This window comes from Tenrec ecaudatus, chromosome 14, assembly GCF_050624435.1.
Source record: "Tenrec ecaudatus isolate mTenEca1 chromosome 14, mTenEca1.hap1, whole genome shotgun sequence".
NCBI lineage: Eukaryota > Metazoa > Chordata > Mammalia > Afrosoricida > Tenrecidae > Tenrec > Tenrec ecaudatus.
In genome coordinates, this window is record NC_134543.1 from 45478612 (window position 1) to 45503967 (window position 25356).

General features: G+C 43.1%; 1 protein-coding gene and 1 pseudogene across 1 annotated transcript in view; both read left to right on the plus strand.

Annotated features, from left to right (window-relative positions):
* The window catches only part of CCDC175 (coiled-coil domain containing 175), a 69604-nt gene that overhangs the window by 9316 nt on the left and 34932 nt on the right, over positions 1–25356 (plus strand). Inside the window, exons 4-10 of the mRNA XM_075530705.1 lie at positions 535–670; positions 5019–5247; positions 12241–12363; positions 14220–14329; positions 18338–18419; positions 21816–21952; positions 24477–24587. Of these exons, the coding sequence (XP_075386820.1) occupies positions 535–670; positions 5019–5247; positions 12241–12363; positions 14220–14329; positions 18338–18419; positions 21816–21952; positions 24477–24587 (928 nt within the window). The remainder of the gene's footprint in view (positions 1–534; positions 671–5018; positions 5248–12240; positions 12364–14219; positions 14330–18337; positions 18420–21815; positions 21953–24476; positions 24588–25356) is intronic.
* LOC142426071 (thymosin beta-15A pseudogene) lies at positions 23181–23390 on the plus strand (annotated as a pseudogene).

Below are 25356 nucleotides of genomic sequence, written 5' to 3' on the forward strand. Positions count from 1 at the left end.
GTGCTAGTTCCAGAACAGGGGCAGAGGGTCAGGAGACTACAACAGAGGGAAGGGGACAGCCATAGGAAGATGCCTTATGAAGATGGACATGCTAAATGCACATACCTGCTTCTGAGGCCAGGTCTGCAGGGCCATCCATCAATGTGAGAGAGGACAGTGTCCCTGGCCCTGTCTACCAAAGGGCAAATGTTTGCCCAACCTCCCATACATCCAGGTTACTCCTGAGTGGCTCTGGCTTATCTAAGAAGTCTCAGGAGCGAGGCAACAGTTATTTGTAGGCCAGGAACTGGGTGGTGCCTGGCACAGTCAGAAACCAGGTGCTGTACCCCTGCGCTGTGGAAAGTTGTTGAAGCCCATGGAGAATTGAAATAAGAGAAACCAGCATTAGGTGAGATTGAGAGGATCCAAAGCATTAAGAGGTGTCTGATACCAGAACATCATACCAAGAATCTTTCACCGGATGATTTAGAAAAGTCAGTATCTACGTATGCACTTTCTCAGTTAATGGAGTCACGTTTCCACTTACTTTTTAAGAGTGTGTCAGAGACGCCCGTAAATTAAATCTTTTTGAAATAAATAAATTGCATATGAGAAATACAACTCTTGAAATGGAAATAGAGTCGCTGAAGAAGAAAATCGTTGAGCTGAAAGGAAACAACATATCTCTGGGGTAAGTGTTTTTGATTGGGCCTTTCAGGCAACGGGCTGGAGGAGTCAGGGATGCGGGAGCTGGGCTGGAGGGGAGGGGAGGACTGTCTGAGGGGTGTGCCCTGTGATCGCAACTGGTTTGGGGCAATGGGGAGGTGGAGGCAAATCTGGGAAGGAGATGGAGGAAACCCAGGCTGATACGGGATTGGTGTGACTCTGGAGAGCTGGGGAGGAGAGCAGAGAACCTTCCACTGCTGCAGCCAGGAGGCCCAGAAAACTGCAGAGGCGACCAGCTTCCTGGGAACACCCCACCTAGCATGCTGCCACCCAAGTTAGAGGTGCACGGTGCCTTTAGTTTTGCCTTTAGTAGACTTCAATTTGCAAACCACCACCAAAGCCAGGAAGGCTGCTGGGTTTCTAAGGCCCTTGGGTGGCACAAACAATTGTGCTTGACGGTTACTCCAGGCTGGTGGGTCTAACTTACCTGTGGCCCTCGATGCAGGGCCTGGCAACCTGCTTCCATAAAGATTACAGCCCCCCAAACCCTATGAAATAGTTCCGCTCTGTAACGCTTAACATCACCACGAGCTGGCACCAACTCAATGGCAAAGAGTTTGGTTGGTTTTTTGGTTTTGTATCGCATTGTTATTTATTTCTTATATATTTTTGTATTGTTTTGCATCAGATCTATTTTATCTGGCCTAAATCCTTAAAGAAGTTCCTCCATAATCTACTGCAGGCCTAGATGGCTCCCGAATGAGACACTGTGTGTGGCCAGCGGCAGGCAGCATGTGACCTCTGTGCGCTTCCTTGTCTTCAGGCGGGAACTATGTTGCCTCAGACCATTGGGTTCTCCCTGTGGGCCCATTATCCCCATCGGTGATATGGGGATCACCCTCTTGATTATCCAGCTGGTGAGAGGATGGGAGCTAGTCTGAAAGGGAGACAGCAAACAAACCCAGTGGAACGCAGAGGGCACTGCGCACCTGTGCAAAGAGGAATTGAGTACTGAGATATCCGTCGCCAGAGTGAGAAATGTTCAGAGCCCTGACTATAGTTCTATCGTCATAATAAACCCCCCCTCCCTCCCCCAAAATGCCCCTCAAATATCATCAGAGGGTGGCTTGTGGTGGTTGTTCCTGTTGGGGCCCTCGGGTTGGTTCTGGTTGGCAGCGACCCTACGTACAACAGAGCCAGTGAACCGTCCCTGGTCCTGCGCCATCCTCACGACTCCTTCTTACGCTCGAGCCCACTGCTGCAGCCACTGTGCCAGCGCAGCCGCTTGAGGGCTTCCTCTTTTTCACTGCCCCTCCACTTCCCCAAGCATGCTGTCCTTCTCCAGGGACTGGTCTCTCCCGATGACGTGTCTAGTGTGTCAGATGAAGTCTCCCCCGTCCTTGCCTCTGAGTTGTCTTCTGGTCGGCCTTCCTCCAGGACAGATTTCTTGGTTCCTTTGAGAGTCCTTGGTGCTTTCGATCATCTTCTCCAACATCACAATTCTTCAGTCTTCCTTATTCAACGCCCAACTTTCACGGGCATCTGAGAATACCATGGCGTGGGGCAGGCACACCTTAGACTTCAAGTCACATCCTTGCTCTTCAGCACTTCATAGAGGTGTTGTGCAGCACATTTATCCAAGGCAGTATGCCATTTGACCTCTTGGCGGCTGCTTCCCTGAGCATTGCTTGTGGATCCACGCCAGACGAAGTCCTTGACACCTGCAGTCTTTTCTCCAGGCATCTCTATTGGGCCAGTTGTGAGGATTTTGGCTTTCTTCTCAAGGGTTGTAATCCACACTGAAGGCTAAAATCCTTGATCTTCATCTGAGCAGTTACTTAAGGTCTTCCTCACTTTCAGCAAACGAGCTGTGTTATCTCCATATGGCACGTTGTTAGTAAGCCTTCGCCACTCCACCTGCTGCATTCTTCTGCATACCATTTAGCTTCTCTGGTGATCTGCTCAGCACACAGATGGAGTAAGTATGGAGAGAGGATACAACCCTGACACATACCTTTCTTGATCTTAAATCGTGCAGTAGTCCCTCATTCCATTAGTACACTGCCTCTCGATCCATGAGCAAGTTCCCCAAGGAAGAGAGTTGCTCGGTATCCAAGAAATCAAAGCATCAACTGTCCAGGCCCATCAAGGCCCAGCTGGTCGTTATTTACCAAAGGAGGCCCACAGAACACTCACTCCGGGAAACACTCCATGAAAAAGGAACGTTTAGGAATGAATACATTTGAAAAGTGCTGCATTTAAGGAGACTACAAACGTTTGTGGAAAAACTCCACTGCCTTTTCCTTCCATTGAAGCACGACTTTTTAGAAACCTGCTCACAACTTAACCCCTGTTGAGTGTTCACGTGCATATTTGTGTGTGTGTGTGTGTGTGTGTGTGGTGAGTGCCAGCTACAATTTCCAAAGACTGCTAGGCTCTCAATTTCTAAACTAAGAGCGAGCAAGCAAGCAGATATTACTCAGGCTGGAGACTCACATCAGCTGGCCAGCGCCATCTCACCCTGCTGCACGGACACGTGGCTCTCAACCTTGCGCAGGCTTCAGCTCTGCCAGGAGAGCTTGTGAGAAGACCCGCCCAGGGTCTCCCACTCAGGCCCACCTGAGGCCTGGACATTTGCATTTCTAACAAGTGCTGCTGGCTCAGTGGCCTCACTTTGAGAAGCCTGGGCCGCAGACAAATCTGTATGGAAAGACAAATTACCAGCAGACGTTTTTGCATAGTGAGCATCATCAAGCCAACCCTTAGCTAGTTTCAGTAGCTCCAACTCTTCAGATGTGATGATCTCTAGTTTCCAACCCTCGTAATACACCTACTAGTTTTTATTGTTTGCTTTCCGGTTTAGTCTCTTCTGAGTATTCACGATCCTCAGCCTCTTGCATCCTCAAAAAGTTTCCTCTGCTGGACCCACAAAGCACCCCGCTGCACGATCCTCTCACTGAACCTCTATCTCAGGCTCCTGCATATCTCTACGGCAAGTTCACTTCTGGAAACGAAATGTAACAACGCCTGGTCCCTGTTTTCTGGGCCTCACACACACTCCACCAGAAGGAAATGGCTTAAAAAAATGAGCAATAAATGGAAAAATGCCTGTAAGTGGTGAGAGATTTTAGAAAGAAAATGGAGAAATGGCACCAACAGACCCTCCTCCTGTTTTGTTTGCTTGTCTGTCCTTCACCCTGGGGTCTCTGTTTCTCACCATCTTAATGGGTTCCTCATGCTGGCTATGGCCCATCATTGAGGTAGGAGGCTCAAATTGGGTTTCAAGCATCCTGTGAACTCAGCCCTCATAGAGGGCTTCTGCTCCCACCCCAGTCCTCTGAGGAAATCAAGCTTTCTCCTGTACCCCCACTGCATCAGAAGTTCGTCAGAAGGGGGTGAGATAGTGATCTTTATATGAATTCACTACTTCATTTTAGAATGATAAGCTAGATAGGGCAATGCTCTATAGGCAGTCTCCCATGAGTTACCAATGAGGCCCATTCCACCCAAAGTCTTTAAGGTGAATTTGTAAGTGCATGTGGTTCGTATTTAGCCTGACTTTGGTGAGAGAGAGGCCTTTTCAATGATTTGAAAGCAAGGGCAAAAGCAGGTGGAGGTTGGCTTAATTGTTTCAAAGGGAAAGCAGATGCCCCGATCATGAAAGCAGGGCTTGGACCTGGAGAGCCAAGCTGCAACAGGAGGGCCCTGCTCAAAGAGAGTGGCTGATCACACTGCTTTGAGAGAATGTGCCTCCACGGTCCTGCCAAGAACACAATCGCACAAGTCTGACTCACCCCTGGCAGGGCTCACCACGCTTTGCTGAGTCCCCCATCCCAGGGCTTCGGTCTGTTCACTGGCCCCTTTCCAGTTACCATGCGGAACTACCCAAATTGTAAAAATTCCGGTCTAGTTTTACTTTGTCAGCGCAAGCCGAACCAGTTCCAATGGATCCGAAGTCCTGTTTAAATGGCAAGTAGGTATTGTCTGTCAATGGGGAAACAAAGGGATGTCCGGGGCTGTCTATCAATGGCCATGTCCCACTTACATCGTCAAAACTCTTTTTGAATCATTGTAGACTTTAAACCAAAATTCACCATAGTAGCTACTATCTGAATCTTGCCCTGGTCTGCGGGGTTGATGGGGAGAGGTGGGAACTATGTGGAGTTGTTCCAGTGGAAAACGGTCACAACGTTGACACTTGTCTCGTGCTTACTTCTGGCCTCATTTCAACCGAATTTGGACAGTTTAAAGCACAACTATAAAATAAACATGCTTGACAATTTCTCACTTTAAAGCAATCTATCCTACCAAATAGACTTTCAAACTCTTATCCACCGGCCCACCATCTTTTCCGTGTCACATTTCCCTCATAGGGAGAAGCAAGAGGAATTAGCGAAGAAGCATGAGCGATCAGTCGTGTTATTCAACCACATTCTGGAAAGGAAAGCCGCCACGATCATTTTCATAAATGATACGTACACCAAGATAAACCTCGAGAAAGAGGAAATCGAAGCATACAGAAGTTGCCTGGAAGAGACAAAGACTAGAATGGAAATGGATAGAGAAGAATATCTGCTAATGAAAAAAAGAATAAGTGTCCAGGTAAATGCCAGGATGTCTTCCTTTGATTTTTAAGAGGCAGAAACTGAACGGAGCCTAAAGCAGGGCATGGAAAATACTGTATCTGCCCTGAAGACCTGCAGGTGTTTGCCGTAGACCTTCTGCAGAAAGCAGGGGACTCGCGGCTATTTGGAGCCTGCTGGGAGTGCTATTTATTGTAAATAAATATTTATAGCAAGATCTCTGGTCATGGAAGAAATTGAGTGACAAGGTTTGCAACCTTAGGCCTCGGCCCCTTGGCCATCTGCTGCCCTATAGGAACAAGCAATGTGCCACCATCGTATCGGACCTCCTCGACAATTCTGAGACAGAGGGAGCCAGAGTATTTAGACTGAGTTCTCAGTTCCTGCTGCCTCTGCTGGATGACTCTGCCTCTGCTGTAGAAGGCTGGCAAGAGCCCAGGGCTCTGGAGACACCAGAGTGTCGCAAGGCTGAAGCAGTGAAGCAGGAAGAGGGAATTGGTGGGGATGGTTACTTCATCCTGTGGTAGAGGAGAGTAGTAAGGGGCGGGACTATTGTTATGCCACCTCAATTAAAACTCGCTCACTAAGGACTGAGGATTCTTCCTACGTACTTAGGGCTGCCTCCGTGTTAGGTGTTTCCAGCTTTGGCATTTACCTTCTGCTACCAGGCCTAGCCCATGATAACGACTGATGGTGAGCTCCTGAGGCTGCCCTCTGCTGATCACAATTGGCATAATCTCAGTTTATACAAAAATTTTTGGCTGTTTCTTCATTGAAACGTTAAAGGAGAAAAAAAAATCTAGTCGTGAATCATATTTGCTTCACCTGGTGATTGAGTCTATGGTAAGACCTTTGGAATATTTATAATTCCAATTAAGTCTGGGTTTCTTAATCCCTCTAAGTGCCTACCTCTTAAGAAGCATTTCACAGTAAAGCCTTTTCTTTCTGTATTTATGTAGTTTCTGTGTCCACCATTCTTTAGCATCTCTGTAAGAAGCATGTTGTGAAGGTTCTGGGTGGCAGGGCGCTCCCAGGGCTTACAGCAAGCCCAGGCTCTGCCTTGTCTAAGCAGGGAGACCCTTAGCATATTGCACACTGCAGCTTTCCGAACAGGGACAGCCTCCGAGAGCCTGCTCCAGCTTGCACCTTAAACAGTTTCCTCCATGGAAACAAAAGGGCTACCAATAACAATAGGACTATTTGCTTGTCTAATGAAGGAACAAGAGGAAATCATTTCTCCAACATCCACCTTGGAAAAATAATGCATTCCCTGGGAATAAACTGGTAATTATTGGTAACCAGATCCTCATGTCGTGATGACCCCAACCATAAAACTATTTTCGTTGCTACCGCCTAACTGTAAATTTGCTACTGTTAAGAATCGTCATGTAAATATCTGATAGGCAGGATGTATTTTCATTGTTACAAATTGAACATAATTAAAGCATAGTGATTACCATATATACTCATGTATAAGCTGAGTTTTCCAGCACATTTTAATGCAGTTTTTATGGTAAAATTAGGTGCCTCTGCTGATATTTGGGTCAGCTTATACTTGAGTATTTACAGTACACTTATTTGTTGAAACATCTCAGTTGATATTTTGTCAATTCCTAAAATTTTGCTTTTTGCTAATGTGTTCAGTGCAACTTTGACATCTTAGTTCAGTGCCATCAGTTACTGATCATGTTTCCTCTGGAAGTGGTTGAACAGTAGCCGAATCTTTCGGTGCAGTGGCTCTGTATACTCCTTATCTCTTCTTGTGACGCTTCCTGCATCATGCAATATTTTGTCCATAGACTCCTTCAGTAATACCCCTCAAGGGTTGGGTTTGTTTTTTTTCCAGTTCTTTCACCTTGAGAAATACTGAGCATGTTTCCCCCTCTGATTTCCTTTCACTCTGGTTCTTTATACATTTCATTCTGATAATTTGTTTTGTCATCTTGGACTACATTTTGAAATCTTCTGTTTAGCTCTTTTATTTAATCTTTTCTTCTATTAGCCTCAACTACTCTACGTTCAGCACCAAATTTCCTGGTCTCTTCTCACATCCATTTTTGTATTTTTAAATGATTTTTATGTATGACATTCTTGACATCGTCCCATAACTCATTTGGTCATTAGTGTCCGATATATCAAATCTGTTCTTGAGATTATCCCTAAGTTGGGTTGTCTCTCAGTACACTGAAGAGCACACTTTGCCTCTTGTGGACTCATCTTGATTTTCTTCAGCTGCAACTGAAGCAAAAAGAGCAACTGATGGTTGGCCCTGAAGGCTGGCCCTGGCCTTGCTCTGATTGATGAGCTAGAGCAGTGGTTCTCAACCTGTGGGTCGCGGCCCCTTTGGGGGCCGAAGAACCCTTTCACAGAGGTCGCCTAAGGCCATTGGAAAATACATATTTCTGATGGTCTTAGGAACTGAGACACTGCTCTGCTATCCGTCTTCAGGCGGGTCCACCCACATGCAGATATGCTGATCTGGTGAGAAAGAAGCTATCTCAACCTTCACCCTGACATTGGGTTTTTACTCATACTGTCACAAAATATAGCAATGTAGTTTACTGTTGTTATATTTAGACTGTTACCCATGCTACACCATGCTTCAAGACAAAATTTCATTTATTTCTTACTAGAGCTAAGTATTTCACAATATACAATTACATCTTGGTTTTGGGATTACGTAACCCTGGAAGCACTGGCGTGGCTCTGCCAAGACTTTGGAAGACTGCTATCAGCTGAAAGAGGTCATACTTGAGTCTCCCGCAAAGAAAGGCGATCCAACAGAATGAAGAAAGGACTGAACAGCGTCATTCATGCCATAGTTAAGTAACATTTTGCTGAAGATATTAAAAACTGGTTGTAGTAGAACTGCCAGAATTTGAAGCAAAGCTCAGAAGAGGATGTGGAATGAGGGGTGCCATTGCTGATGGAGGCTGGATGCTGCCTGAATACAGAGAACACGAGGAAGATGCTTACTTGTGTTTTCCTGCCTATGCAAAAGCATGTGTGGATCCTGACAAACTCTGGATAGCACAGAGAAGCGTGGGGATTCCAGACTACTTCCTTGTGCCCATGCAGAATCTCTACATAGAAAATGAGGCCCACGGTGCAACTGAACAAGGGGACAGTACTCGATTTCAAGTAAGGAAGGCTAAGCGTCCAGGTTGTGTCCTTTCACCAGGTTTATTCAAGCTGTCGGCTGAGCAAATAATCCAAGAAACCAGACTGTATGAAGAAGAATTTGGTACCAGGATTGGAGGAAGCCTCACTAACAACCTGCGCTAGGCAGATGCCATACCCGTGGGTGCTGACAGCGAAGAGGACGGCGAGCACTCACTGATAAACATCAAAGACTCAGCCGTCAGTATGGGTTATGCTTCAGCAGAAAGAAAGCAAACAGCCTCACAAGTGGATCAATAAGCAACATTATGATAAATGGAGAAAATAGAGTGGTTGCCAAAAATGTCATTTTACTTGGATCCACAATCAATGCCCATAGAAACCAGCAGTCAAAAACTATATAAATAAATCAAACAAGGACGTACTGCCTTGGGCAAATCTATGGCAAAAGACCTCTTTCAAGTAATTAAAAAAAAGCCAAGAAATCATCTGGAGAACTAAGTCGCACAAAGTTTCTTTCATATGGGTTTGTCCCATGGCGCAGAGGTCACAGAGAATGTTCACATTGTTGAGAATAGTCATTCTGGTGAAGCAGCTGGGGGAAGGCCGCCTAGACAGAGGTTTTCACTGCTGTGTGGCAGAGTTCAGTGTTCCTTCTCAGGCCTCGCTGTTCAGTGGCTTTGTTCTTGTTCCTTCATGTTACCAGACAAATCCACCATGTGCTTCCCTTTGACCAGGGATGACCCACTTCACCAGGGTCTGACCTGTGATCGGCACGCATCGGTCTGTGGTACCAAGTTGCTAAAGACAGCAAGCTGTGCCTCTTCTTCAGTTATTTTGTGCACTTTGTCTTTAGTCTGTTTTCTGTTTCCCATTAAGAAAAGGAGGACTTAAGTTCCCGGGCAATTCTTTGTTCATGTTGAGGTTGACTCTGATCTGCTCTTGGTATGGACGTCAGCTGCCATCGGGTCAGTGTAGAGCTGTTTCATCCAGGTAGAGCTGTTTCATAAGGCTCTCAAGGTTGTGACCTCTCAGAAGCAGATCGACAGACCAGTCTGCGGGATCCCTGGGTAGGTTCGACTCAACTGCTGTTGCCGTGGTTAGAGGCCACAGAGTTGATCACAAGTCACACCAATCACGTGTGCAACAGAGCAAAAGACCGCCCCGGCCGCCCAGTGGCTTTGTACACCTGTTGCAGCCGCTGTGCCAGTTCACTTCATCTCATTGACCCTGTACTTTTTCAACGTGAGGTCCTTCTCCATGGACTGATTCCTCCTGACAACATGCCCAAAGTATGTCAGGGGAAGTTTTGGCATCCGCACTCACCAGGGGCATCCTCAAGGACGTGCTAGTTGCTGTGGCAGTACAGGACGTGCTTGTTGTGGCAGTACAGGACGTGCTTGTTGCTGTTGCAGTACAGGACGTGCTTGTTGTGGCAGTACAGGACGTGCTTGTTGTGGCAGTACAGGACGTGCTTGTTGTTGTGGCAGTACAGGACGTGCTTGTTGTTGTCACAGTACAGGACGTGCTTGCTGCTGTGGCAGTACAGGACGTGCTTGTTGCTGTGGCAGTACAGGACGTGCTTGTTGTGGCAGTACAGGACGTGCTTGTTGCTGTTGCAGTACAGGACGTGATTGTTGTTGTGGCAGTACAGGACGTGCTTGTTGCTGTGGCAGTACAGGACGTGCTTGTTGTTGTCACAGTACAGGACGTGCTTGTTGTTGTGGCAGTACAGGATGTGCTTGTTGCTGTGGCAGTACAGGACGTGCTTGTTGTTGTTGCAGTACAGGACGTGCTTCTTGTTGTGGCAGTACAGGACGTGCTTGTTGTGGCAGTACAGGACGTGCTTGTTGTTGCAGTACAGGACGTGCTTGTTGTGGCAGTACAGGACGTGCTTGTTGCTGTGGCAGTACAGGACGTGCTTGTTGCTGTGGCAGTACAGGACGTGCTTGTTGCTGTGGCAGTACAGGACGTGCTTCTTGTTGTCACAGTACAGGACGTGCTTGTTGCTGTGGCAGTACAGGACGTGCTTGTTGCTGTGGCAGTACAGGACGTGCTTGTTGTGGCAGTACAGGACGTGCTTGTTGTGGCAGTACAGGACATGCTTGTTGTTGTGGCAGTACAGGACGTGCTTGTTGTTGTCACAGTACAGGACGTGCTTGTTGCTGTGGCAGTACAGGACGTGCTTGTTGCTGTGGCAGTACAGGACGTGCTTGTTGCTGTGGCAGTACAGGACGTGCTTGTTGCTGTGGCAGTACAGGACGTGCTTGTTGCTGTGGCAGTACAGGACATGCTTGTTGTTGTTGCAGTACAGGACGTGCTTGTTGTGGCAGTACAGGCTGTGCTTATTGTTGCAGTACAGGACGTGCTTGTTCTGGCAGTACAGGACGTGCTTGTTCTGGCAGTACAGGACGTGCTTGTTGCTGTGGCAGTACAGGACGTGCTTGTTGCTGTGGCAGTACAGGACGTGCTTGTTGCTGTTGCATTACAGGACGTGCTTGTTGCTGTGGCAGTACAGGACGTGCTTGTTGTTGTGGCAGTACAGGACGTGCTTCTTGTTGTCACAGTTCAGGACGTGCTTGTTGTTGTTGCAGTACAGGACGTGCTTGTTGCTGTGGCAGTACAGGACGTGCTAGTTGTTGTGGCAGTACAGGACGTGCTTGTTGTTGTTGCAGTAAAGGACGTGCTTGTTGCTGTTGTAGTACAGGACGTGCTAGTTGTTGTGGCAGTACAGGACGTGCTTGTTTGTGTGGCAGTACAGGACGTGCTTGTTGCTGTGGCAGTACAGGACGTGCTTGTTGTTTTGGCAGTGCAGGAAGTGCTTGTTGCTGTGGCAGTACAGGAGAGTTTCCGTAGTCTTCACCAGCACCCTCATTCAAATGCATCCGTTCTTCGGTTAGCTCAACCACAGGCCCTCTGCCAGTGAGCTGATCCCAACTCCCAGCAATCCTCTGGGCTAGGGTCGCACTGCCCCTGTGGGGTTCGGAGGCAGTAACTTTTTACGGGAGTAGAAAGCCTTACCTTTCACGGGCTAGTAGTTCTGAACCACTGACCTTGGGGTTATCTATCCTGCCCTCTACAGGTTGCTATCACCCGGAATTGGCTGGAGGGTAGTGTTTGGTTTCGGTCCTGGTAGTGTAGAGGTTATGCATTGGGCCACTCACCCCAAGGCTTGAAAACTTCAGCCACTGCGGGGGTGGAAAACGAGGTTTTCCACTCCCCTAAAGAGTTGCAGTCTAGAACCCCACAGGGGCAGTACCCTCCCTGCCCAGTCAGCTCACCAGGAGTCAGGATCGGCTGGACGGCACTGAGTTTGAGGGTTTTGTTTCTTTGTTTCCCAGCATCCTACAAATCCAGGAACCATCGCTGTGATGCTTGACCAGCGAGTAGCTGTAAAGGAAGTTGATTTTATATTTTTCAATGGGACATAAACTAACCACAAGTCAGATTTTCAAACCCCACCAGCTGCTCCATGATGGAGGGGGTGTGGGGTGTGTGAAGAAGGGATAAGGCTTGCTACTCCCATAAAGGTTTACAACTTTGGAAACCCCAGGGAGCAGGTCCGCGCTGTCCTATAGGGTCACAGTGAGTCACAATTAACTTGACGGCAGTGGGTTTGGATTATGATTATTGTTATTGATGTTCTTATAAATTTATTCCATGTTTTTGTTTGACTCTTTGAATTCACTGTTTTTTTCCTATAATGTTTGAAACCCCTGTTTTTGTGGTTTTTAAATTGTTGTTGATATAGTTTGATAGAATGGCTTCAGAAAAGATCTACTGACAAGTTAATCTGTATCCAGATATCTACATATGGATATATATGTATGTATTTTCTAAACTTTGTTGTACTACTTGGCTTTTGATTAGTTTACTATGTTTATCATTATAGATGGATGAATATAAAAGAACCTTTGATAAAAAAAGAATGGAGACATATGGGAAGAAGAAAGAATTGACTAAATTAACCCTGAAAGTGTCAAAAATGAAAGAAACAGTTGCTTCCAGGGTTGTGGTAAGACAAAATAAAATATGTTCTTTCAAACCTGGCTTGGTCATTGCAAGATAAAACCTTAAATAATTAGTAGCCAGTGTTCCAGTCATCTGCATGTCATTCTCAGAGGACCTTCTGGGCATGAGAAGATTCTCTGACATGATCCTGGGAGTATTCTGGTGTGGTTGTATTTGAACAGGGTTCAAGAAAACGTTTGGAATCCTTTAGGTACAAATTTCACCTGGTGGGAGAAAATACTACAAAGAGGTTGATTTGTCAAATGCATCCAGAACCAGCTAAAGACACTGATATTTAGCACATTTCCATGAGATTTCTTCAGCTGACAAGATAAATAACCTGAATTCTTAATTGTGCGTCAGAGAACAGCACAGATCATGTTTTCTACTCACTCTTGATACAGTAAAATTATTATAGAAAAAAGATAACTTGCCTATTTAAATGAGAAAATACTCTTATGAGCTCTGAATTTCTACTTAAAGAAATAATTAATAGCCTGTATTAAATGCCAACTCCAGGATCCTGAGATAATTCACAATCCTGATTGTAAAACTAAAGCCTGGAAAAACTTTAGGGGTGGTGGTGATTAAAAAACCAAAAAAACTACATTGTAAAAATATCTGTTTCACCTCAAATGTTCTCCATTTACATTTCCTTCTTTCAAATCTAGATTTCACTTTTTCACGGTATCCAAAATTTCTAATCCATAAATACTGATTGGATACTAAGACAGAAAAACTCTTGAGCCTAAGAACCTATTAAAGCAATGGACCTAATTTGTTTAGATTTTTCTATGGTGTTTATTCTAGTATCCCGGGACAAGATTTTGATGGAGGATGCTTAGGACAATATGAATTTATTTCATTTACTTGCATTTTGATTGTTATAAGGATTCACTTATAACACATTTACCCATTCAAGATTCTCTTCCAGTTCAGAGGTTGCCTCATCTCCTTACTGATAAACGTCTTAGATGAACAAAATGTTTTCATGATGATGAGTTCTTGTTTAACTATTTTGTATGGGGTTGCCTGGGCTTTTGGGGCCCGATCCATGTTGAAGGCTTAAAGCTCAAGGCATTACCTCTATGCTTTTTATGACTTCAAGTCTTATATTTGTGCCTTTGGTTCATTTTAAGTGAGCTGTTTTTTATCCTGTGCGGTATGGGTCTAAGCTTGTTCGTTTGCAGGTGGAACCCAGCTGGCGTAGCGCCACTTTCTAAAGAGACCATGCTTTTACTATTAGAGGCATTCTGTCCCCTCGCTGAGCATCTCCTGATCGGAGATGCGTTTGCTTAACCCTGGACTCTCAGTTCTACTCCATTGGTCCATGTATCCATTGTTATACGAGCCCACGGCTGTTTTGGTGGCTGCAGTTTCATATTATGTCTTGAGATAGGAAAGCGCGAGTCTTCCTACTCTGTCCTTTTTCAAGTTTGCTTTGGCTACCCAGAGCCCTTTACAGCTTCATGCAAATTTGAGGACTAATTTTTCTACTTATTCAAAGAAGGCTGTTGGATTATGGTGGATATTGCATTGAATCTGTAGATTGATTTAGGCTCCTTCAACTTTTAAAACCAATAGATCATGAAATGAATTTTTTCTTGGGAGGTTCTATTCTATTTTCCAGATTCACAGTGCCCTATTTGGTTCCTCTCTAATATAACATGATTTCAAAATTATTTCTGAAATGATTTATGCTTGTTTTAAAAACAAACAATCACAAATTTTCCCACAAAGAAATATCCCAGTGTAAAATTTGAATGCTACATAAATGTCCAATGGAAATGAATGGCTGTCGAAAATCATTTGGTGCTTATTGGATGTCAGATGCTCGTTTATTTTTTAATTTTTCAATAGGTTTCCAGTGATCACAATTTAGAGATAGCACAGCTACATGGATTAATAAGGGAGTGGGAAGAAAAAGTTGGAGAATTACAAAAAATCTCTCATACCCTAGAGGATAAAATGTAAGTATGATGCTTAATTTTCAGTGATAGCTATCTAGATGTTAATATGATAGTGTTCTTTAAAAAATCTTTCTTTAGTAGCAGGTGAATATATTCTCTTAATTTACTCAATCATTATCTCATCACCTTTCCTGTTACAATTTATCAGTCTTTCAGAGGATGGAGCCCTCTTAGCTCATTGGAAAAAACGAAAGGTCCGTGGTTTGAACTCACCAGCTGCTCCTCAAGAGAAAGACGTAGCAGCCTGCTTTCTCAAAGATTACAGCCTTGAGATCCTGTGAGAGAAGTTCTGAGCTGGCCTACTGGGTCACTATGAGGCAGAACCAATTTGCTGGCAACGAGTTTGATTTTTGTCCCTTTTGGATGATCAAAGGGGAAAAAAATCAGGGATTATATAGCCATTTGGGGAAAAGAAAAGGGGCCATTTGAAAGATAGTGTCCTCACTTCAACTTCTGATCCCCCTCCATTTGTCTGCGAATGGGGACATGCATCGATGGGACAGGTACGAACGTGGCTCCAAGCCATCGGCCCTGTGTTGCAGTCGTTGTCAAAATTCCCCATGACCTCCCTCCTACCAAACTTTGGTGGTATATTCTATGCCTTAAAGTTCTGGAGCTCATAATATAGTTTGAGAGAATTAACCACCCCTACCTTTTGGAAGTGCTTTTGCCACCTGGCTCCCCAAACACCACATTCTGCTATTATTACTTCACCCATGAAACGGATTGTTCCTTCTCAGGAACCTTTATTTGTCTCAGTTCTTCTTTGTGAACATTCAATGTTGGTCTTCTCTACCCTTCACAAAGGAATGGTGATCCAACAGAAAGAGGAAATGATTGAACAATAGGTTCATATCACATGCAAGCAAAACATTGCTGAGAATAATTCAAAAACAGATGTAGCTGTACTTTGACAAGGAACTGCCAGGAATTCAAGCCAGATTCAGAAGAGCACATGGAACAAGGGGAATCCTTGCTGATGTCGGATGAATGATCTTGGCTGAAAGCAGAGAAGATGAGAAAGATATTTATCTGTGTTGTGTTGGCTAACAAGGGCATTCTACTGTGGGCATGATAGGACTTTTTGGATATAACATTGTGAAGAATGGGAATCCCAGAACTCCCCGTTATGCCTATGTGAAACTGACACTAGTGGTCTGGTCTTGGAAGTTAGCCTTGCTATTGAGAAAGGGGTGGATGTATCACACAGTTTCAAATTGTAGAAGGTGTATGTCAAGGTTGTATCCTCTCATTATATGTGTTCAATCTTTATTTGTGCAAATAACCAAATAATCAGAGAAGATGGACCATATGTTGAAGAATGCAGCATCAGGCTTGGTGGAAGATCTTTTAACAACCTGTGATATGCAGATGACACCACCTTGCTTGCTGAAAGCAAAGAGGACTTGAAGCACTTAGTGATGAAGATCAAAGATGACAACCGTCGGTACAGAATGTATCTCAACATAAAGAAGCAAAAGTCTCCTCAGCCGAGAAAGTAACCTCATGAAAAGCAGAGATAAGATTAAAGTTTTACGTTTTACTTGGATCTACAGTCCATGTCAATGGAAGGAGCAGTCAAGAAATCAAACAATACATTGCATTGGGTAAATGTGCTTCAAAGGACCACTTAAAAATAAAAAAAGCAAAGATGTCTCTTTGATAACTAAAGTGTCATGGTGTTTTCAATTGCCCCACATGCATGTAAAAACTGGACAATTTTAAAAGACCATAGATGAATTGATGCTTTTGAATTATGGTGTTAGTGAAGGTGGTTGAATGTGCCATAGACTTCCAGAATAATGAGCAAATGGTGTCTTGGAAGAAGTACAGCCAGATTTCTCCCTGGAAGCAAGAATGGCAAGACTTCAACTTTGGACATATTACCAAGAAGCAGAAGTTCATGGAGAGGAACATCATGTTTGGTAAAATAGAGGGGAAGCAAAAAAGAGGAAGATCTTTGACAAGGTGGATTGATCCAGTGACTGCCACAGTGGGCGCAAACATACGTGGCGACAATTCTAAGAAGGAACACACTGGGCACAGTTTCATTCTGGTATGCATAGGGTCGCTGTGAGTCCCAATAGACTGGACATCACTTTGCCATAATACAGGTACTTCAGTATTCTCTATTGCCACGTGTGGCTCAAAGTTTACCATTTGTACATCCCATGCTCCCAAATGTATGAATGCAGCTCTGGGGTGTGTGTGTGTGTGTGTGTGTGTGTGTGTGTGTGTGTGTGTGTGTGTGTGTGTGTGTAAAACAAGCAACCAATCTCTTTGCCATCAACTCGATGCCAACTCAAAGCATCCCTATCCATAGGACAGGGTAGAACTGCTCACAGGAGTATTTCCTACAATTCACTGGATCTCTCCATTTGGAAGATGTGGAATAGATATCTCAAATTTAGCACATCCTTTTTCTTCTCAGTCATCTCTCCCTCAGCCAGTGTGGCTCCCCTCTTTATGTAATTATCATTGTATGTGCCACTGGCTTAGTTCCTACTCACAGTAACCCTTTTTATCTCTTGACGTGTCAAAAGACGGGTTACATTGGGTCAATCTGCTACATAAGACCTCTTTAGACTATTGCAAAGCAAGGGTGTGACCTTGATTAAGATGTGCCTAAGCCACGGCATGGCGTTTTCCATTGGCTCATCTGCATGTGAAAGTTGTACAGTGACTAAAGAAGACTGAAGAAGAACGGATGCATTTGAATTGTGCTGCTGGAGAAGACTGAAAGCCCCATGGACTGCCCTAAGGACAAACATCCGTCTTAGCAGTAAGGCCAGAGTGCTCCTTAGAGGCATAGATGGCAAGACTTACATGCTTTGGACGTATTGGCAGGAGAGACAGAGCCTGGAGAAGGACATGTTTGGTAAAGTAGAGGGCAGTGAGGGAGAGGAAGGCCGGCACAGGAGATGGATCAACACGGAGATTGCCAAGGGGCTCAAGCATTGGAACTACTGTGAGGATGGCACAGAATCAGGCGGTGTTTGGTTCCGTTGTGCATAAGGCCGCTATAGGCCAGAACTGGCTTGATGGCACCTAACAACAACAGCAAGAACGCAACCTGTACATAATGGTCACGTTCTCTAACTACTCAAGCCAAAAGCCTAGGAATCATCTACCGTTTCTGTCTCCCTCATTTCCTAACCCAGCTCTAACTCCAACCCAAGCCAAAGGCAGCTCTTGCTGTTTTCCTTTCAAAAATACATTCTGAATGTGACTGTTTCACACCCCGCCCACCACTAGACCCTTAGTTATAGCTTCTCACCTAAACCCGGATCTGCCTTCATCACGACTCTCTGTTTCCACACAGCAGTAGGTAAGGTGCAAAGCAGTTCGCTTGTCACTCCTCTGCTCCAGCATCTTGCACTACTGCCCATCGCAGTACGATTAGAATTCCTAACTTTGCTCTCGGGACCTTCCATGACTTCTTCCCTGCTTACCCATCCAGCTTCATCAAAGTCTCCTTTCTCGAATGATCAAAGCTCATGCCGCATCTGAAGGTCTTATCACCTGCTGTGCATTCTTCTTGAGAAACTCGTCACCTAGCTGACTCATCACTCAGGGCTGCTTACAAGTCTTCCCTAAACCGCCAGTCTAAAGTAGAACCCTTGCTGCCTGTAGCTCTTAATCCCTTGTCCTGCTGTATGTCCTCTGTAGCATTTAACACTATCTGAAAGAGATTATTTTCTAACATCTTATTTATATTTTGGCTCCTCATCAGTACATCATTCTCATGAGGGCAAGGAATTTGTTTGCTCTGTATTGCTAGTGCCTAGATAGTATCTGGCAGGAAATTGTTGCTTTCAGTAGTTGAAATTAATAAACGAAGTACTTACTCAGTTCAAAGAGCGAAAACCTTTTTTCTCCCAGAAAATATAAATAAATAAATATGTTACTTGAGAAGATAGAGACTAGAAACTTCTGGTGTTTGAATAAAATTTTGTTTGGATGGAAAATATGTCTTAATATGAATCTGTTTTGCTTCTTTTATTATAGAAAATTTTTCGATGGTCATAAGGAAAAACTGGATACTATATCTACTGTTGAAAAAGAGGAATTCCTGCAGAAGATAAAACAGGTAGGAAGGGAGACATGAGGACTTTTAGTCTAAAACTAGATTGTATTTTAAAATCAATATGTTAAATATAGCTGAGAAGTGTTACATTTTTCAAAAGTAGGTGATGTTGTTGGGTAAGTATTGGACTGCTAAGCACAGGTTGGTGGTTCAGATCCACCAGTTGCTCTAAAGGAGACAATGAGGTTATCTGCCCCCATGTGTATTCACAGCTTCAGAAACCCTGTATAGGATCTCTGTGAGTCAGCATCAATTCAATGGCAGTGAATATAATAGCCATTTGCAGTAATTGACTTAAATTTCCATTTATTCTCAAAATACTTTAAGTGTGTGACAGAACAAATGATGTCATCAAGGTGCATTTTAAAAATAATTTTTCACGTGGGTATGATAGCTTTATATTGGGCATAACTGACTAATGGGCATTTTCTATGTTAATTACTTACCGAAATTAGGACCTTTTTGCTGCTGTGTGGCTTCTACGAAGTACAGAAACCAAGTCTGTTCTTAATAATGTTAGTGAAGTATGTGAGTCCCATTTAGCCCCAGGATGATTTCCTAAACATTTTTTAGACTGGGTTACAAGAATAATCTTACCATAAACATAGATGTAACCCAAAATTTAGCCACAAGATATTCAATGAAGCATTCCTTACAATGGTGAACAATCTCAGGGGAGAGACAGTACCATCAGAACAACACAAACAGAAAGATCAGTATTGTTGTGTTAGGCTGGGCTTTCTTGGGATGTAAAACCAGTTACACACACCTATACAAGTATATATATATATGATATAGAGAGAAATTTATATGAGGAAAATGACTCATCCAGTTGTAGAATTGAGTAAATTCAATCCAGTTTCGAGCCCACCAGTCAGTCACTAAGCTGAAGGCTCCTCTTGGCTCATGTTGCTTCAGGGGAGCCCTGGACGCATGTTGCTCATGAACCAGGATATTGACATTCATGCATCCCATTTCATTTTTAACGACTTTGGATTTTCCTAGATTCGTATTTTGTGCCTTCCCAGTTCCAGTTATGAGCAGCTCTCTTTCCTTCTTATTTTGAGTTGTACCCCAGCAGCAAGTGAAGGAGGGTCCTGGGGCTTTACCCCCACTGACCTTTCCCCACTCGCGCCCTTACAGGCACCTCTCCATTGAGAAGGCGGCACTCACTGCCTTGGTCACGTTTTGAATGGTTTTCAGCCAGAGGGCTTCATCTTCTGGTATGATCTCCAGCACTGTTCACTTGGTCTGTAGTGTCTGGCACTGTCTTGATGCTGTGGGCAAGTGGCTCGTTCCTCTGCAGTAGACAGCCTATTCCTTCTTTGCAGTCTGTTCTTAGTCTGGAAGCTCCGCGGGGTGGGACCTGCTCACTTTGGGTGACCCTCTGGCATTTGACATACCAGTGACATAGCATCACAGCAACACGCAAGCCACCGCAGTACGACAAACCGACAGACAAGTGACGTGTTGTCTTCTCTTCTTCTATCTTGAGCGAACAAACCTTCAAAAGCGGCCCTTAGGTAAATAGAAGGTTCTGCTTTTATTCATGAACTTGCTTCAGATACAAATACTAAATATCAAGATGCTTGACTTCTAGCGTTAGGTACATTATAGTGTCTTCCTTAATTTCTGTTTCTCCCCCACCCCACCCCTAATTCAATCAGGGTGGAGTACCCTAACTTGCACTGGTTTCTAAGAGAAATTTCACCATATTATGATTTTCATATCTATTGTAAATTTTTCTGGAAATTTGGGTGGTCATGTGGAGGAATCTAATTGTCATGCCCAAACCACCTTGCTAAACATCTTCCCTTACTCCATCCTCATCCATCTTTTTGTTCAGAGAAACATTATCACCCAACATCCCATCTCCTCTCATTCTGTTATGAAGCATAGCGTCTCCCTTCCTCTGAGGCCTGCAGCCAACCCTGAAGATCAACAGGCGCATGAAAGGGAGGTGTCTCCCAGATAATGACTTGCACCAATTACATCTTTCTTTTTTGTTGTTGTTCTTGTCATCTGCTCTTACAGCATTAGGAATGGCTTTCTTTATGGGCTAAGTGTACTCTGATTCTTTCATTGCAAGGAGTGAGAAGGCGTATCAAAGATCATAACCTTAACAAGGTTGGTTGGTTGGTTTTAAATGATCTTTCATTGGTCCATTTTCTGCTTGTTTTTTCATTGATTCCCTATTATTATAGGGCTGTTTGGCAGCCTGCAGTTGATAACTCCAAAGTTCTCAGCCACCTCGACAACTATCTCAACAGTTCAGGCACCTGAACCTGCTTGACTGACTTGATCAACCAGCGTCCCTTTGCCAAGTTCCCTAAGTACCTTTCAGTGATGACCACTTCAAAGATGCAGGGTATTAACTCACTTCTTATTTCTGACATAGCAGATACTGTCAACTCTAGGTCACATCCAATCATATCCTCATGGAAAATTTCAGTGATGACATTTAAATTCCATTCTAATTAAAAAAAACAATGTCTTTTTATTGTGAAATACTACTCAATGACAGAACAGTACATAAACTCTAAATACGTAATAGTTATATCCATGTCTATCCCACACTGTGCTTGAGCTTTTCACTCTATTAATAGTTTCTTTTGAGGAATTTAATTTACTAACTAATTTAATAAGCTCCAATTTATTTAGGTTATTTTATATTTTAATTGGCAATTTTATTCAATACCTTTTCAAATCCGCTTTGGTACTCTTAATTGTTACCAATTCCCGGCCACGTTGACATAGATACTCAAGGCAAAAGAGCTTTTGAGGGCTAGATTTTTCACTTTGGGTTCTTGCTTTAGAATGAGGCCTAGTTGGTCCTCATTATCTTGTTAGTTCTTCAACTTTTAATAAGATACTTTTTAACATCCAACTATTTTCATGGTCTTATATCTAGAAGACGATGTAGAATTACCCAGCCCATCTAATTTTAGGTTTCCAGCGAAAGCGAATTTGCTTATCTAATCTGAATCAATGCAGTGGAGAGATGCAAGCAAAAATGTCTTATCTCATTTAGAACCCTGATTAGTATGATTTTTGTCCCTAAATTGAAACATTTAACACGAAGCAATCATAGCACCTAATTAACGAAGCTTTGAGCAAGAGTTTCTGTTGATACTCTATTCCCCACCCCCACCCCCCGTTGACTTTATGTTCTAGGGAAAGCTCAGATAGATCTTATTGAATATGTTACAGTTTATTGATCTGCTTTCTTATTGTAATTTGGATTATCATTCAGTGGGTGTTACTACTTTTCCACATTGTTGTCACAACTGTGTTCTCAGCAACATACTCGTACGATAGAGAGTTGCCAACTGACACTGAGTTTCCTCAAAGGATTTGGAATCAAGTCCTCTTACTCGGTATTCTTGTTTATCTCTTTAGATGGCTGAAAATCTGCACAAAGCTCGTGGAGAGAATAAAGAGCTACAAGACAAGCTAGTTACTCTTGCCAGACAATATCAGCTGGTCCTCAGTGAGGAGGATGAATTTCTTTACAGGAAACGAAAGATCAAGGATGAGTATGTTTCCCCATCCATGATCCATATACACGTATGTAAATCAACATAGGTGTGCTGTCCTTATTCAAATTCTCCAACAATAAGATATTCTTCTGCCAACAGTCAGTAAATGCAAACACATTTGCCTCTTTTAGGTAAATAGTACTAAATCTGAATCAGATCAAATCTATAATAACCAATGTGGTAGTTAGAGAATCTAGTGTCAATTTGGGACTTGAGAGGATTAAAAGCAAAGGGGTGGTGTCTAGTCTGTCAATCAGGTCACAGCCAATGTGGCCTCTGTGTGGGCATGTCCTTCTCCTGAAAATTCTGGGAACTCCTGTCTTTCCTCCTTGGAGACAGAAGACACTCTCTCAGCTACAACCTGGGAGACGTTGTAGTTGACAAGACACATGGAACTACACTAGTGCCGTGAACTGGAGAAGCTATGTGGGGACCCTTGCCAGCGCTGAGATGCTTACAATGCCTCTGGAAACACAAGACTTCCCACCCACTGGCTTGTGATCTTCCTGCATTCAGCATCATTGCATGTGTTTGTGAGTCTGAAGAGGGCTTTATGGATTGGTATCAGACATATAGTCTAATATAGAACTTATGGACTTGATCTGGACTGTGCTGGGATGTTTTCTCAATATTCAACTGCTCTTGTATATAAACCTCTTTCTTATGCACATGTGAGTGTCTATGGATTTGTTTCCATAGTCTACCCAGACTAACACAATCAACTGCATAATTTTAAATGAAATTTTATTGTGTCTTCAGTGAAAGTTTACACAGTAAATTAGGCTTTCATTGAACAATTTCTGTATAACTTTTTCAACGACATTGGTTACTGTGTTTTTAATCCAAGAGAAAGGAAAAATTAAGAAAAAATATATAACAGATTAAAAATGAGTTTAAAGGGAAAACAAAGGATAAGATGTTAAATTTTAAGCTAATTGTATCTGCATTTCTTCACTTTCTGATGTACTCTGTCTATGGGTAGGGCTTTTAACCTCCATGGACTATGGTCTGACGATTGTAATTGTGCATCTACCATATTGTACCCTTCCTCGACTCCTGAACTGTGACTGAATACCTGGCACCAAGATAGTCATACATTACTAAATATGTATGAAACCGATCTTCTCAGTTTTCCTTAGAAACTGGCTCTGGACTAACCTTGTCCTGAGTGAGATCTTGTGGCAATTCAAAGGGGCTCATCTTTAGTGGATCGTCGTCAGGCAAGATGAGTGATAAGTCAGACTTGTCTGAAGTGAAATTTGACAAGTCAAAACTGAAGAAAACTAATATTGAAGAAAAAAAACCTGTCCCCTCAAATGCAATTATTCAACAAGAGAAAGAATGTATTCAACCATCATCAACTAGGATGTTTTTCCAGGAGCAAATTTCAACATTGCTTGAGTGTTGTCTTAGTTTTACAGGCTTCATTTTGTAAACCTGTGTGTTTGTAGGGATTTCAGGAATCTTCTGGTGTCTTCTCATCAACACTCTGGTCCACCGTCTTATTTTTAAAACTTCACATTGGTGTGTAAATCCCACAAGACGATGCCATCAGTGATCCACCATTTAAGACCTTTGTGTGTGGTCTTTTAACTCTCCCCAATAGATACCTCCATTACCCCCAAATCTTCATGAAACTGTGTGCTTTTCCAGCTTCCCACCATTTATTTTCATTTCTAATGTAGAACTAAAATAATCGTTAAAAAATTAAATTAAAAAAGAAACTGGCCCTTCGCCTGGTTTCTGAGAGATAGGTTTAGTCATCGATACAATCCCCTAAACCAGAGAGGGGGGCATGATTCAAAGAAATCCTCTTTCATTACCCATTGGACCTCAAAACATTTCTCACAACTGTCTTAATCGTGAGTTTTTAGTTTCTGAGAAGGGCTAAGCCTGAGTTCAATCAGCTGCCTTTATTAGAAGTTCTTGATTTCTCACCTTTAACACAAATGTTAAATAATATGAGGAATTATCTATGACTTCACAGATTTAATCCTTACAACTAGATGAGAGGTAGCAATTATAAACCCCATTTTATAGGCAAACCCACAACTGAAGCCTCTTATTCAAAGTCACACTGCTGTAAGAGAGACGGCGACTGTGCAAACTGGATCGATTCCATCACCTTCCCCTAAAGGTCCTAAGAGGGTGGATAAAACGTGTTAGAAACACTTGCCCACACAGAGGGATTGGACACTAAAGCTGTTCTTTTTGTTCTTATTGTTTTGTGGGGCCTGCTTAGTGAATGTCCTTTCCATAGTTTGGAAGTCTTCATACATTTTATAAAAATTCTATGCGTAAGTTTAGATTTAACACTCATTAGGGGACATTGTTATTTATTTATTTGTCTATCTATCTATCTATTTGTTTATTTATTTATTTATTTGGGCAGGTGACTGAACTGGGCTTTCCAAGCTACTTTTTAAGTTCTCATATGTGATTACGTATCTTAGCATCTTGAGGAATTGTCACTGCCACTACTTGAGATCTGGTGACTCTCTTGTCTCCTGCCCTCCCACAGAAATGAGAGACAACTGGAATTCATTTCTCAGAAGGATAACTTCTTAGCGCAAAGAAGAGTCGACATCAAAAACATGGAAGAAGGACTTATCACACTGCAAGAACTTCATCGGTATGTTTGTAGTCTTTGGAATGTTTCATTTTTGTTCTTCTCTGCCTATATCTCTCAATAAATGATAACAATAACTCAAACTAAATTCACCAGCAAGTCCACACCAAGTCATAACAACTGTGTAGAACAAAGAACAATTGCTCCATAGAGTTGCTGATATTGCAAATCTTCACAGAAGCGGATAACCTCATCTTTCTTCTGAGAATCAGGTGGTATTATTTAATATTTTCCATTAATATTTTAAAACTCTTTCTTATAATCTAGTTTTGTGTACCTCTTTTAATTGTTCTTATTTAAGTATCAACTGTATGCAATAATAAACTACCTTTCAGTAGGTGTATCTTTTTTATACTTAAAATGGTCATTGGGGCAGCAATCGGTTGTTAAATTAGTTGCACCTCCCAATTTGAACAAACGTCCGCATCATTATCAACCAAGGGACTGCAGTGGCCAAGGATTGAATTTTCCTAGACTCCACAATCACTTAATGTGCATGCGGAAGTTGGACATGGCGGGGTTTTATGTCTGCTCTCCAGTTGGAGCAATAATGTCACCCCACAGGGAGATACACGATTTGCACTATTGAAAAGACCAACTTTGTCTAAGTAAGATCCTGACAAACATCTGGAGACATAGCCACAAAGGTCTGGTGTACAGTTCTTCGTGCGGCTGACTTTGTAGGGTTAAGTATAAACAGCTTTTTCTCAGGGCAGCTTCAGAAAGAAAACTCCCAACTCCTCCCTGTGAAAGACAGCTGCAAAGGAAAGCC